Raw genomic sequence first — 12,816 nt, forward strand, 5'->3', positions numbered from 1 at the left:
TCTCTCTCCCGTTTTCCTGTCAGCCTACTGTCTGTCCCTTCAAAAAACCAATAAAAGGCGTAAGCCGCAAAAAAGATATCTTAAAAAAAAAAAAAAAATAACAAATTAATTACCTCAGTTATTTTGAACAAGCCCTATATTATTATTATTGTCTTTTTTTTTGCTTTCATTGATAGATTACAGTAGACCGAAGTGGGGATAGAGTGAAGGGAAGTGACACGCAGCAAAAGTCGTCGGGATCGAGAGTTGAACCCGCGCCACGCCGTCGGGCTGCATCAGCAGCCTAGGTGCCCCGACCGACCGCTACCCTAGCCGCCCGCGCCAGGAAAAAACACATCATGTCCATCCATTGTGAGAAAATAATGTTTGTTGTGTTTTTCTATGATTGTTTTTTCTGCGTCGCTGTGTTTTGGAGACAGGTTTTTGATGGCGTATGTTTTGATTTGGAGTGTAAGGTGTGTGTGTGTGTGTGTGTGTGTGTGTGTGTGCGTCTCACCGTGGCCACTATCCTCTTGACGGCAGCTGCTGACAGCTCCTCTCCTTTGGGCTGATCCACCAGTGTGACTCCCAGGTACTTGAGCTGGAACACCATGCCTTCCAGAAGCGTTTCCCTCGTGTCCGTCCAGTTCTCTGGAAGCTCTGTGGAGAGAGAGAAGAAAGACTCTCAGATCAACTCACACTCACACACACAGTCTGGCTTCCCGTCTGTCAAAGAATTGATTTCAGAATTCTACCGTTTTTGTTTATAAAGCAGTTTTATTATGCACCACATCCGGAACAAACTCCCAGAAAACAGAGGGTAGGCTACAACTGTCAGTTGTTTTAGTAATTATTTGTAGTTGCATTTAAATGCCCTTGTATAATGTCTTTCTCTTGCACTTGGCCTTAGTGTTGTGTGTAAAGCACGATGAATTGCCCGAGCTGAATAAACTTGCCTTGGAAGTAAATTCTGGCTACCGTAATAAAAAAAAAAACACAACACCAATAAAACAAAACAGTCAAAGAGCCTGCTAGCAGCCACTAGCAGGAAGGGCACCGAAGTCAAACATCTTAGGGTTCATCTCCCGGGCAGCATAAAAGGTGCACAGCCAAAATAATTATACTCCAGAAAGTAGTTTAACAGCAGAGCTGGAGGTAGCAGAGAGACTAAAATGTTGAGGTTCTCTCTGGGAGTAACAAGGATGGATAGGATCAGGAACTAGTACATCAGAGCAGGGACAGTGCATGTCAGACGTCTTACAGATAGAGCCAGAGAGGCTAGACTGAGATGGTTTGGACACGTACACAGGAGGGATAGCGAGTATATCGGTAGAAGGATGTTGAGGTTAGAACTGCCAGGCAGGAGGCCTAGAGGAAGACCAAAGAGAAGATTTATGGATGTAGTGAAAGAGGACATGATGTTAGTTGGTGTGAGAGAAGAGGAGGCAGAAGACAGGGTGAGATGGAGGCAGATGACCCGCTGTGGCGACCCCTGAAGGGAACAGCTGAAAGGAAAATAAGTTCTACAGATACTACCGGTATGCAGCAGCAATTCTTAACCTGTGGGCCAGGAGTAGGACATGAGGATATTGCAAGTGGGACTCCAAATAACTGGTTTGAATTCTCTCTCACTCTCTCTCCCTCTCTCCCCCTCCCTCCCTCCCTCCCTCCCCCTCTCTCTCTCTCCTAACAACACAAATCTTACACACAAGATGCTTTCAGATGGAGATATGTGGACAAATTAATTTGGGGGTCCTGACAATATTTAACAACCACTGGTTTCAGCAACAATGGGAAACAGGCCTGGGCCATGGCTCAGTGGTCCAGGCACCTTGCCTGCAGGTAATCCAGTCTGGCAGTGTGCCGCGGGTTCGACTCCCGATCGTCTTCCCCCCCATCTCTCTCCCCATTTCCTGTCAGCCTACTGTCTGTCCCTCCATAAAAAATAAAAATAAAATAACAGGCGAAAGCAAAACAATGGGAAACAAGCAACTACTCACGAAACGAAACGAGCCCCAAAAAACACGACCCACAACTACCAATATTTAAAAGCAACTTTACAGAAAAACAAGCCCAAAATCACTTAGGGCCTATAATACGATAAGCAGACATGGAAACACTGTTTGACAGCCTTTCCTGAACATCCACCATGTTCCCCTTATTCTGAGCCGAAGTTGCAAATCGTTGCCGTTAGTTGGAAAGCTTGTACACCAAAAAAAAAAAGAAAACGTGCAAATGGAAATGGAAGAAGGAACAGGTGTTCCAACAGATTCAATGTACTAATTTATCCACAAGCTCTTGTTATTTTTTGTTAAATATGTAACCACTTTTAAAATCTTTACTGCCTTGTCCTTCTACCAAGTTGGACAGCACACAGCGTACAGAACACTACTACACCACTGATGGTCCGCTTGAAGTACCCCAAAAATCACACCCGTGTGAACAGAGTGGTGCAACTACACATTTATTGTTATAGTTACTGTACTGTAGACTTTATTTTTGAGTGGTGCAAACCACTCCAACAACTGGCTTTGTACCCGTGTACCCGTGTTCGTACCAAAAAAACGAGCATGGTTGCTATGGTTAGTGTGTGATGTCACTGCACCACTCAGTTCACACGGGTGTGATTCTTTTAAAACATCTTGAAGTGGAAGTGGAATTCCCAGTGTAGCCTAACATTACTAAACTCCTGGTTAGAACACACTGACCCAGTCTCACACACACACCGCGTTCATGCACACACTACATGTGCACGCACGCGCACACACCACACACGCACCGCGTTCATGCACGCACGCAGCATTCATGTGTGTTTCTACGTGCTAGGCTAACGTTCATGTTCATTGTGTGTTGCCACTTAATAAAAATATATCGTCTACTATCTTTCTGTCTCTCTCTCTCTCTCTGTAATTAACAGGCAACAGTGCAATACTATCTCTCTGTCTCTGTTTCTGGCACAACAGTGCCACTTTTGGTACTCATTGGTACTGGTCACACACATAGTCACACACACACACAAACATACATAGTTGAACACGGACATTGCTGTTCCTTGGAGTGGTTGCACCACTCAAAAATATGTCTACAAAAACATATGGTGAGGCAGCTTTCTGCTTTTACGGGCCAACGAACGGCCTGGTATAAATTACACACCCTCTGTAGACATTATTAAAGCTCAACTCAAGACTCACCTCGTCACTCTTGCTTTTAGTTGAGTTTTAATATCTGTGTTCCTACTCACTGATTTACTGCATGTTATGTTTTATTTTCGTTTTTATACTTTTATTTTTGATGTTCTTTGCCATTATATTGTTTTATCGTTTTAACTGTTTGCTTGTGTTTTATTGTTATTTCTATGTTCTGCCCTGTGAAGCACTTTGAGCTGCATTTATGTATGAAAGGTGCTATATAAATAAAGTTTATTATTATTATTACTAAATAGGCAGAGTACAGTACAGTCATTTTTGTTCAAAACTCATTTGAAATTCTATCCATTTCACCTACAGTAGAAGTATTACTTTCTAAAAAAAAAAGTGAATAAAGACCTTTCTGTAGTCTGTGAGGCATTGGCATTTAGTCGGAATCTAATAGTCTAATATTTTGGTGCGAGCAGAATACAGAGTCTTCCTCCAACCCCCCCCCCCCCCCCCCCCCCCCCACCCATTTAATTTTATCTGGAGAATGCTGAAGGTCATCGTCTGCCTCTCTTCACATGGGCGAGAGAGAGAGAGAGAGAGAGAGAGAGAGAGAGAGAGAGAGAGAGAGAGAGAGAGAGAGAGAGAGAGATAGCCCTGGGCCCCGTTTGGTGTCTGGTCACAGGAAAGCAAAGCAAAAGCAAAGTTCTTAGTTTACCCTGCAGGGTAAGTGGACTAAGCTGGAGATGCTTGTTTACCCAGGGTAAGTGGACTAAGCTCGAGATGCTTGTTTACAGCCACGCCCTGCTCATAGAACATTTTATGGTTGGGGTTCAATGCCTTGCTCAATTTTAACGTGCCGGTCCGGGGATTCGAACTGGCGACCTTCCGGTAGCTCGTGGTGCTCGTGGTGCTAGTGGTGCTCGTGGTGCTCGTGCAAGGCGCAAGTTGGCACCTCGACAGAGTGCATTTCTAGTTAGGCCTACTACTAACGCACATATTCGTTCAAACAACACGAACACAATTCGCACGTGTTCTGGGGAGGGTCGGTCTCGGGTGCCACGGGCTTGGGCGGCCCCTGCCAGCGGGGAGTGTTGGGCAGGAGAAGTAGGACAAAGGCTACGTCCTTCCCGGTGGGGGCTCCTCACTGGAAGGTGAGTCAGTCGGATACAACAGGGGTTCTCAACGTTTTTGGCTGGGGACCCCCCGGAAATGCTTTGGCCATATGTCTCGCGCCCCCCAATACAAATTGACTTTAAAATAATTTGGCGACCCACGGGTTGAGAACACCTGGGATAGCACAGTGACAAGCAGTGACAACACGGAAATGTGTGTAGGCCTCCCTACACACATTTCCTACTAAATTGGGGAGAAAGGGGACCTTCTTCCTGTGAGGCAACAGTGCTAACCACCGGGTCACCAGCCAATAATTAGAACACATCCTTTCATATGTACACAAACTAACTTCATTTCACACACACTTACACGATTATAACATCTGAAGCCTTGTGTGACTGACCGGTCAGGCACATTTCGTCATGTGGGTTGATGACGAAATGGTGCTCACAGGCCGGCGGTATGAGCTTGTAGATCTGCTAATTTTGCCACATATCTACTTCCACCCATTATGCAATGACCAGAATAGGGGACGGTGCTAGGGTTCATGTTCAAATGATGTGTGCACAATATTCTACATGTGAGACAGACTTGAGACCAAATTAAACATGCAGTCGAATAGGTGCAAAGTGGATATTTAACAAATTTTCAAATATACTGACAAATAAATCAACTGGGGAAAAAGAAAACATGGAACTTCACATAACTGTAAACAAAAGTGTTACTCCACTTTAGAACCAATTCATGAAGCCCTTCCTGCAGCTCATAAAATGTTCATGGACTTCATAAAGAGGACCACCAGACAACATGCCCAGGGCCTTTCCTGCTGACCTTTAGGGGTGAGCTGAACCCAGGACAGGGCGGCCATGTTGTTTCGGCTCTGCGGGAGTCTAGCCCTCTGTAAAAGAGTCGTCTGTGTGTCCATCAGCACCGCCTGTGTGTCCGGAACTAATCTAGCAAACCACTGGACCGGTCAACGCTAAATTGTTTTTTTTTTTTTAAGTACGGTTTTGAACTTTTGCCCAAAAATAGTGACACCAGGCTTAATGTGGTTAAAGGTACATTCAGTGATTTCACTTAATTCAACAATCACTTATTTTTTCTTATTTTTTGGATAATCCTACTACTATAAAGTGTGCTGACCATATAAGGAGTTCCTCCCTGTCCCCAGTGAGCCCCTGGGGTCAAAAGGTCGAAACCTAGTTTCGGTTTGGGCTTTGGGTGGCAAAGCTTTCATCCAATCAGGATGAGAGGTGCCTTCCTCCAATCATGATCGAGTGTGGCTGGCATTGGTGCGCGTGCTGTTGGTCTGTTGTACTTCCCCCACTGTAGAGCGTGTGCATGTGCACATCTTGTTACCGGGTGGACCGGTTTTTTTTCCAAATCACCCAAATCACTGAATGCTCCTTTAAGTGGTCTGCTTATGCTCTTTTATGGCTCATAGTTTCAAGCGTGCAGTAAATGCCAAGAACATTTCCAAAGCATGATTGAATTGCATTTGAAAGAATGATGGGTTCAACCCTCTCCCTGGAGTCACAGTCATGCTACAATGAAACCCACCTAAAAACATGATGCGCATAAGGTTTCTGCAATGAAACCCACCTAAAAACATGATGCGCATAAGGTTTCTACAATGAAACCCACCTAAAAACATGATGCGCATAAGGTTTCTACAATGAACCCACCTAAAAAACATGATGCGCATAAGGTTTCTGCAATGAAACCCACCTAAAAACATGATGCGCATAAGGTTTCTACAATGAACCCACCTAAAAAACATGATGCGCATAAGGTTTCTGCAATGAAACCCACCTAAAAACATGATGCGCACAAGGTTTCTACAATGAAACCCACCTAAAAACATGATGCGCACAAGGTTTCTACAATGAAACCCACCTAAAAAACATGCGCATAAGGTTTCTGCAATGAAACCCACCTAAAAACATGATGCGCATAAGGTTTCTACAATGAACCCACCTAAAAAACATGATGCGCATAAGGTTTCTGCAATGAAACCCACCTAAAAACATGGTGCGCACAAGGTTTCTACAATGAAACCCACCTAAAAACATGATGCGCACAAGGTTTCTACAATGAAACCCACCTAAAAAACATGCGCATAAGGTTTCTGCAATGAAACCCACCTAAAAACATGATGCGCATAAGGTTTCTGCAATGAAACCCACCTAAAAACATGATGCGCATAAGGTTTCTGCAATGAAACCCACCTAAAAACATGATGCGCACAAGGTTTCTACAATGAAACCCACCTAAAAACATGATGCGCACAAGGTTTCTACAATGAAACCCACCTAAAAAACATGCGCATAAGGTTTCTGCAATGAAACCCACCTAAAAACATGATGCGCATAAGGTTTTTACAATGAACCCACCTAAAAAACATGATGCGCATAAGGTTTCTGCAATGAAACCCACCTAAAAACATGGTGCGCACAAGGTTTCTACAATGAAACCCACCTAAAAACATGATGCGCATAAGGTTTCTGTAATGAAACCCACCTAAAAACATGCGCATAAGGTTTCTGCAATGAAACCCACCTAAAAACATGATGCGCATAAGGTTTCTGCACTGAAACCCACCTAAAAACATGATGCGCATAAGGTTTCTGCAATGAAACCCACCTAAAAACATGATGCGCAGAAGGTTTCTGCAATGAAACCCACCTAAAAACATGATGCGCAGAAGGTTTCTGCAATGAAACCCACCTAAAAACATGATGCGCATAAGGTTTCTGCAATGAAACCCACCTAAAAAACATGATGCACATAAGGTTTCTGCAATGAAACCCCACCTAAAAAACATGATGCACATAAGGTTTCTGCAATGAAACCCACCTAAAAACATGATGCGCAGAAGGTTTCTGCAATGAAACCCACCTAAAAACATGATGCGCATAAGGTTTCTGCAATGAAACCCACCTAAAAAACATGATGCACATAAGGTTTCTGCAATGAAACCCCACCTAAAAAACATGATGCACATAAGGTTTCTGCAATGAAACCCACCTAAAAAACATGATGCACATAAGGTTTCTGCAATGAAACCCACCTAAAAAACATGATGCCCATTAGGTTTCTGCAATGAAACCCACCTAAAAACATGTGCATTAGGTTTCTGCAATGAAACCCACCTAAAAAACATGATGCGCATAAGGTTTCTGCAATGAAACCCACCTAAAAACATGATGCGCATAAGTTTCTGCAATGAAACCCACCTAAAAACATGATGCGCATAAGGTTTCTGCAATGAAACCCACCTAAAAAACATGATGCGCATAAGGTTTCTGCAATGAAACCCACCTAAAAACATGATGCGCATAAGGTTTCTGCAATGAAACCCACCTAAAAACATGATGCGCATAAGGTTTCTGCAATGAAACCCACCTAAAAACATGATGCGCATAAGGTTTCTACAATGAAACCCACCTAAAAAACATGCGCATAAGGTTTCTGCAATGAAACCCACCTAAAAACATGATGTGCATAAGGTTTCTGCAATGAAACCCACCTAAAAACATGATGCGCATAAGGTTTCTGCAATGAAACCCACCTAAAAAACATGATGCACATAAGGTTTCTGCAATGAAACCCCACCTAAAAAACATGATGCACATAAGGTTTCTGCAATGAAACCCACCTAAAAAACATGATGCACATAAGGTTTCTGCAATGAAACCCACCTAAAAAACATGATGCCCATTAGGTTTCTGCAATGAAACCCACCTAAAAACATGTGCATTAGGTTTCTGCAATGAAACCCACCTAAAAAACATGATGCGCATAAGGTTTCTGCAATGAAACCCACCTAAAAACATGATGCGCATAAGTTTCTGCAATGAAACCCACCTAAAAACATGATGCGCATAAGGTTTCTGCAATGAAACCCACCTAAAAAACATGATGCGCATAAGGTTTCTGCAATGAAACCCACCTAAAAACATGATGCGCATAAGGTTTCTGCAATGAAACCCACCTAAAAACATGATGCGCATAAGGTTTCTGCAATGAAACCCACCTAAAAACATGATGCGCATAAGGTTTCTGCAATGAAACCCACCTAAAAACATGATGCGCATAAGGTTTCTGCAATGAAACCCACCTAAAAACATGATGTGCATAAGGTTTCTGCAATGAAACCCACCTAAAAACATGATGCGCATAAGGTTTCTGCAATGAAACCCACCTAAAAACATGATGCGCATAAGGTTTCTGCAATGAAACCCACCTAAAAACATGATGCGCATAAGGTTTCTGCAATGAAACCCACCTAAAAACATGATGCGCATAAGGTTTCTGCAATGAAACCCACCTAAAACACATGATGCGCATAAGGTTTCTGCAATGAAACCCACCTAAAAACATGATGCGCAGAAGGTTTCTGCAATGAAACCCACCTAAAACACATGATGCGCATAAGGTTTCTGCAATGAAACCCACCTAAAAACATGATGCGCATAAGGTTTCTGCAATGAAACCCACCTAAAAACATGATGCGCATAAGGTTTCTGTAATGAAACCCACCTAAAAACATGATGTGCATAAGGTTTCTGCAATGAAACCCACCTAAAAACATGATGTGCATAAGGTTTCTGCAATCACCATGAAACAACAACTAGATACTGTAAGCAGTCGGGTCAATAATAATGAAGACACTTTAGTTTAAACGACTAAATACGGCAATGCTGATGCTCGAGTCAAGGCAGCGTCACTGTAAAAAGTGCAGACTATGCAAACTAAATAACCAAGTCAGGAGGACTCAAGGCAAGATTCTGTTTTTCAGCTGGCTGCGTCTATACCAGATACTTTTCTCAGCAGCCTTTCTAAATAATAGTTATCCCAGTGGCAAAGTGGCTGGTATTATGGTAGTGCAGATTAATGTGCCAGACTGCCGACAGCCAACATGGAGAATAGTATTTGTGTTGTTAGTGACTAGTGTAATGTGCACAACCCAGCCCTGCTGAGTCAGTCGGTTTATGGTGAGAATACACAGACCCCGTTTAACCCATCAAGACCTGAGGCCGATTCCACAAATACCTTCTAAACAAAGTTCTCAAACGTCTCCGTGCCCCTCAAAAATATCCATAATTCAAGTCCATCCATGGGGTGAGTAATCGATAGGAACATATTTTTTTTAGAGGAACTATCCCTTTTTCCCTTATCCCATTTTGCTGCAAGGAGTTTCGACTAGTTGCATTGGTCTGTCTGGACTCTGGACCAATCACATCTCCCACTCACTGTGGCTCTCGTGTCAGATCATGGTATGGCTCAGAGTCAGACATCTGTGGACGATCGAAGGAAGGAGGGATGGATAAACCAAAGCACAAGGGCGGTGTGGAGGAGCTGTAGGCCAAATGCCGTTTTCAATTCCAGAGATGGATGCTGGCAAATGTGCAAAATGACAGACATCATGATGTCAGGTCAGGGGCTGCAGTGTCGAGGGGTCCATTTGTATTGAGCAAAACAGGCTTACAGAAAACAACACATTGTAATAATCTCTCTTATGCTTATGTCTATAGTATAGTCAAGCCAGGTTGTCAAGCTAGCAGTGGAGAGAGACAGAGAGGAACAGGCTGACTGAATCCGCTATGATGCAGCCGTTTTTAAATCATCTCCAAAGCAGGTAGAGAATGTTTTCACCAGGGCCCATGTAGTAAGAAACAGGATTTGGGGTTAGTACGGTTAGCTTCAGGGTTCACTTCTTACAGGGGAACACTGCCATGGCAACTTATGCTGCACACCATGACACAACCTGCTCTGGAGCCGTTTTATGTCTGCGGTAACAACAGATCAACGCCTATGAACCAAACACCTAGTAGTAAACAATCAATTCTCTTTGGCGTCACTGATCGTAGACGATCCCGTGGCGCTCGGTGCGCGGATCGTGAGACACTTTAAAGTAAGTACTATGTATGGACACAAGTTTGGGTCCATTTGTACAATCTCATATTTAAATGAATAATGCTTGGCGTCCCAGAGATAAAGCAAATCATATACAATGGTCTGTGGACTGATGAATGTCAAACTGGGGGTTGTTGAAATTATATATTTAGTTGAAAATCACTGCTTACAATTCACAGACAAATTATTCAGATATCCTTATGCCTGAATGATAGGGCAGTGAGTGTGACATTATAAGCCCATTTAATTTACACATTCACACAGTCTGCAATTCTTTTGGCAGCTTTCCCTCCTGCATTGGCAGCAGCAGTAACCGTGTTGCCTCCTTCTAGTCTGGATTGTGCATTAGAATCGTTTGTATAGTTTGCTCTTCCTTTGTGAAATAATGCCAATCTGCTTCCAGCAGACACCATGTTTGTGATGGGTCACATGGGCTTTGATGTGAAAGTGCTCATGGATGGATTTGGGGAAATCATTGTGTAGCAGAATTGAACCACCTAAAACCCTCTGGGCTCTATACTTGTGTCTAGTCTTTTCATGCATCAAATATCTTCACAGAAATTAGACCATCTACTACATGCTCACAGTCCTAACTATTGACTGTAGCTGAGCACACTTGTTGACAGATTTTGCGAGAGAAAAAAGCAACCAGGTCTAGGAAAACAAGCCCAAAAGAAGTGACTATATAGGCTACGGCTATTTGAAAATAGCCAATCTACAAGCTCACAACGTGCATGCGTTATGACTCTGAGCTTGTTACAGATCTGCTATCGTCAAAGAAAGAAAACAAAACTTGTATGAGGGTTCCTGGAACAAAATATTTTCAGATGGGGGGGGGGGGGGGGGGGGGGGGTCTTGTGGACAAAACAGCCTATATTAATCTGGGGGTCCTTGCCATGAAAATGTTTAGGTTAAAACAACATTTAGGAAGCAAGCCCAAAAATAAGCAACTACACTTTATAACCAAGCCCAAAAAAACGCAACCACCAATACAGTATTTGCAAGCAAACGGTACAGAGAAAAACAAGCCTAAAAGCCACTTATAACAAGCAGACATGGCAACGCCGCCGAGTGAGTACCCACAGCCAAGGAGGCAATCAGAGCAAAGGAAGCACACCTGCTCTACATTTTGAACATCACGCTTTGTTTTGTTTTGCATGCCTGGCAAGGCAACCGACTCTGACTGATGAATGTCAAGACTGGAGACGTGCTTCGGAGAATAGAAGGGTGTGAAAAATGCATGGCATACAGAAATTGTGCCAAAGTGTGCAGTTTTTTTTAACCGCTCAAAAGCTGACATCAACAGCCAGCTGGGGGTCAGACAGCTGCTAGAGCACTGAGATCAGGTCAAGGAGAGGAGAGATTTTCGTCACGGGTAGACAGGCCGGGGGTCTTAACTCCTCAGAGTTATTGGGGAAGAGGGGCCTAGAAGCTCCAGACAGGAGTAGAATAAAGCTGTATTTACACTGGACAGCGATAGCATCAACCAAGGATTTCTTTTGGAGTGATCATTTTTAGGGTTCGAGTCCCGATCCCGACAACCTTTGCTTTGTGTGTGTTCCACCCCCGCCTCCCCACCCCCACATCTCTCTCAGAAGATCAAGAGGCAGCGTGCGTGCGTGCGTGCATGCGTACGTACGCGCGTGCGTGTAATGTTTGCTGGGTTTACCCCAGTTACTCTAGCCTGGCTAATAAGCCAGACTCAAATCACAACGGCTGATTCGGTCTGGCTTTAGCCAGGCTACAGTTACTCCACTTTCCACCTACACATGCATGTTACTGTAGGTACATGCAGTACAGAGTACACGTGCCACTGCCCTTGACCAAGGTACTGGCATTAGAAGTGGAACTGGTCCCTGGGTGCCGCACTGTGGCTGCTCACTGCTCCTAAGTAGTAAGGATGGGTGAAATCATGCAGAGGATGCATTACCCCAGGCGGATAATACGGTATACCTTAACTTTAAGCTTAGAGACCACAGACGTGCACTGCTGGCATCGCAGTATGGCTGCAACTAACTGTACCGATTATTTTCGTATGGATTGTTCCATTGCTTTGTTGATTCATCGATTGATACAGAAGCAAGATGCCCACCATAGAGATCAATTATTAAGAGATTATTTTCATGAGGTGATTTTATAATTGATTAATCAATCAATCAATTAGTTCATTAACCGTTGCACACATGCACCCCTACATCGCAGGCATGTCCTCAATCTTGTGCTGTCTGGTACCACTCAAAATAGAGTGAGAGCGGGCAATTAAATCATTTTGAATTTCTTAACCTGCAATCGACAAAAAAAGTAAAATAATTGATTACATATAATTACCTAAATCATGGCGTACAAAAACAGCGGAATATAACCATTCTACAAGCTCACAACGTGTCGCATTGTGAACTTGTAGATGTGCCATCTTCACCATTTTGAAAATAATCTTTCGGTAATTGAGGCGAAGGTTTGATGTCGTGATGACGATACAAGAGCACATCGCTCTAATTGGAGAGACACTTTGGGGAGGCAAGCATGGTGCCTGGAAGAAAATATTTTGGTCATTTGGAAAGACTCAGGATGGTCGATCCTAGGGCTGCAGCCGTTGATCATTTTATTAGCGATGATTCAACTGAATACTTTTTTTTATGAATCGAATAATCAAGATGCATGTATACTT

At 43.4% G+C, this 12,816-nt stretch overlaps 1 protein-coding gene across 3 annotated transcripts in view; it reads right to left on the bottom strand.

The window, feature by feature from the left end:
* The window catches only part of ldlrap1b (low density lipoprotein receptor adaptor protein 1b), a 93,647-nt gene that overhangs the window by 49,766 nt on the left and 31,065 nt on the right, over positions 1–12,816 (bottom strand). For all 3 annotated transcript variants that reach the window (XM_079528141.1, XM_079528140.1, XM_079528142.1), the window contains exon 2: positions 497–639. In XM_079528141.1, the coding sequence (XP_079384267.1) occupies positions 497–639 (143 nt within the window). The remainder of the gene's footprint in view (positions 1–496; positions 640–12,816) is intronic.

Source organism: Electrona antarctica, assembly GCF_951216825.1.
Source record: "Electrona antarctica genome assembly, chromosome: 18".
In the NCBI taxonomy this organism is placed as follows: Eukaryota; Metazoa; Chordata; class Actinopteri; order Myctophiformes; family Myctophidae; genus Electrona; species Electrona antarctica.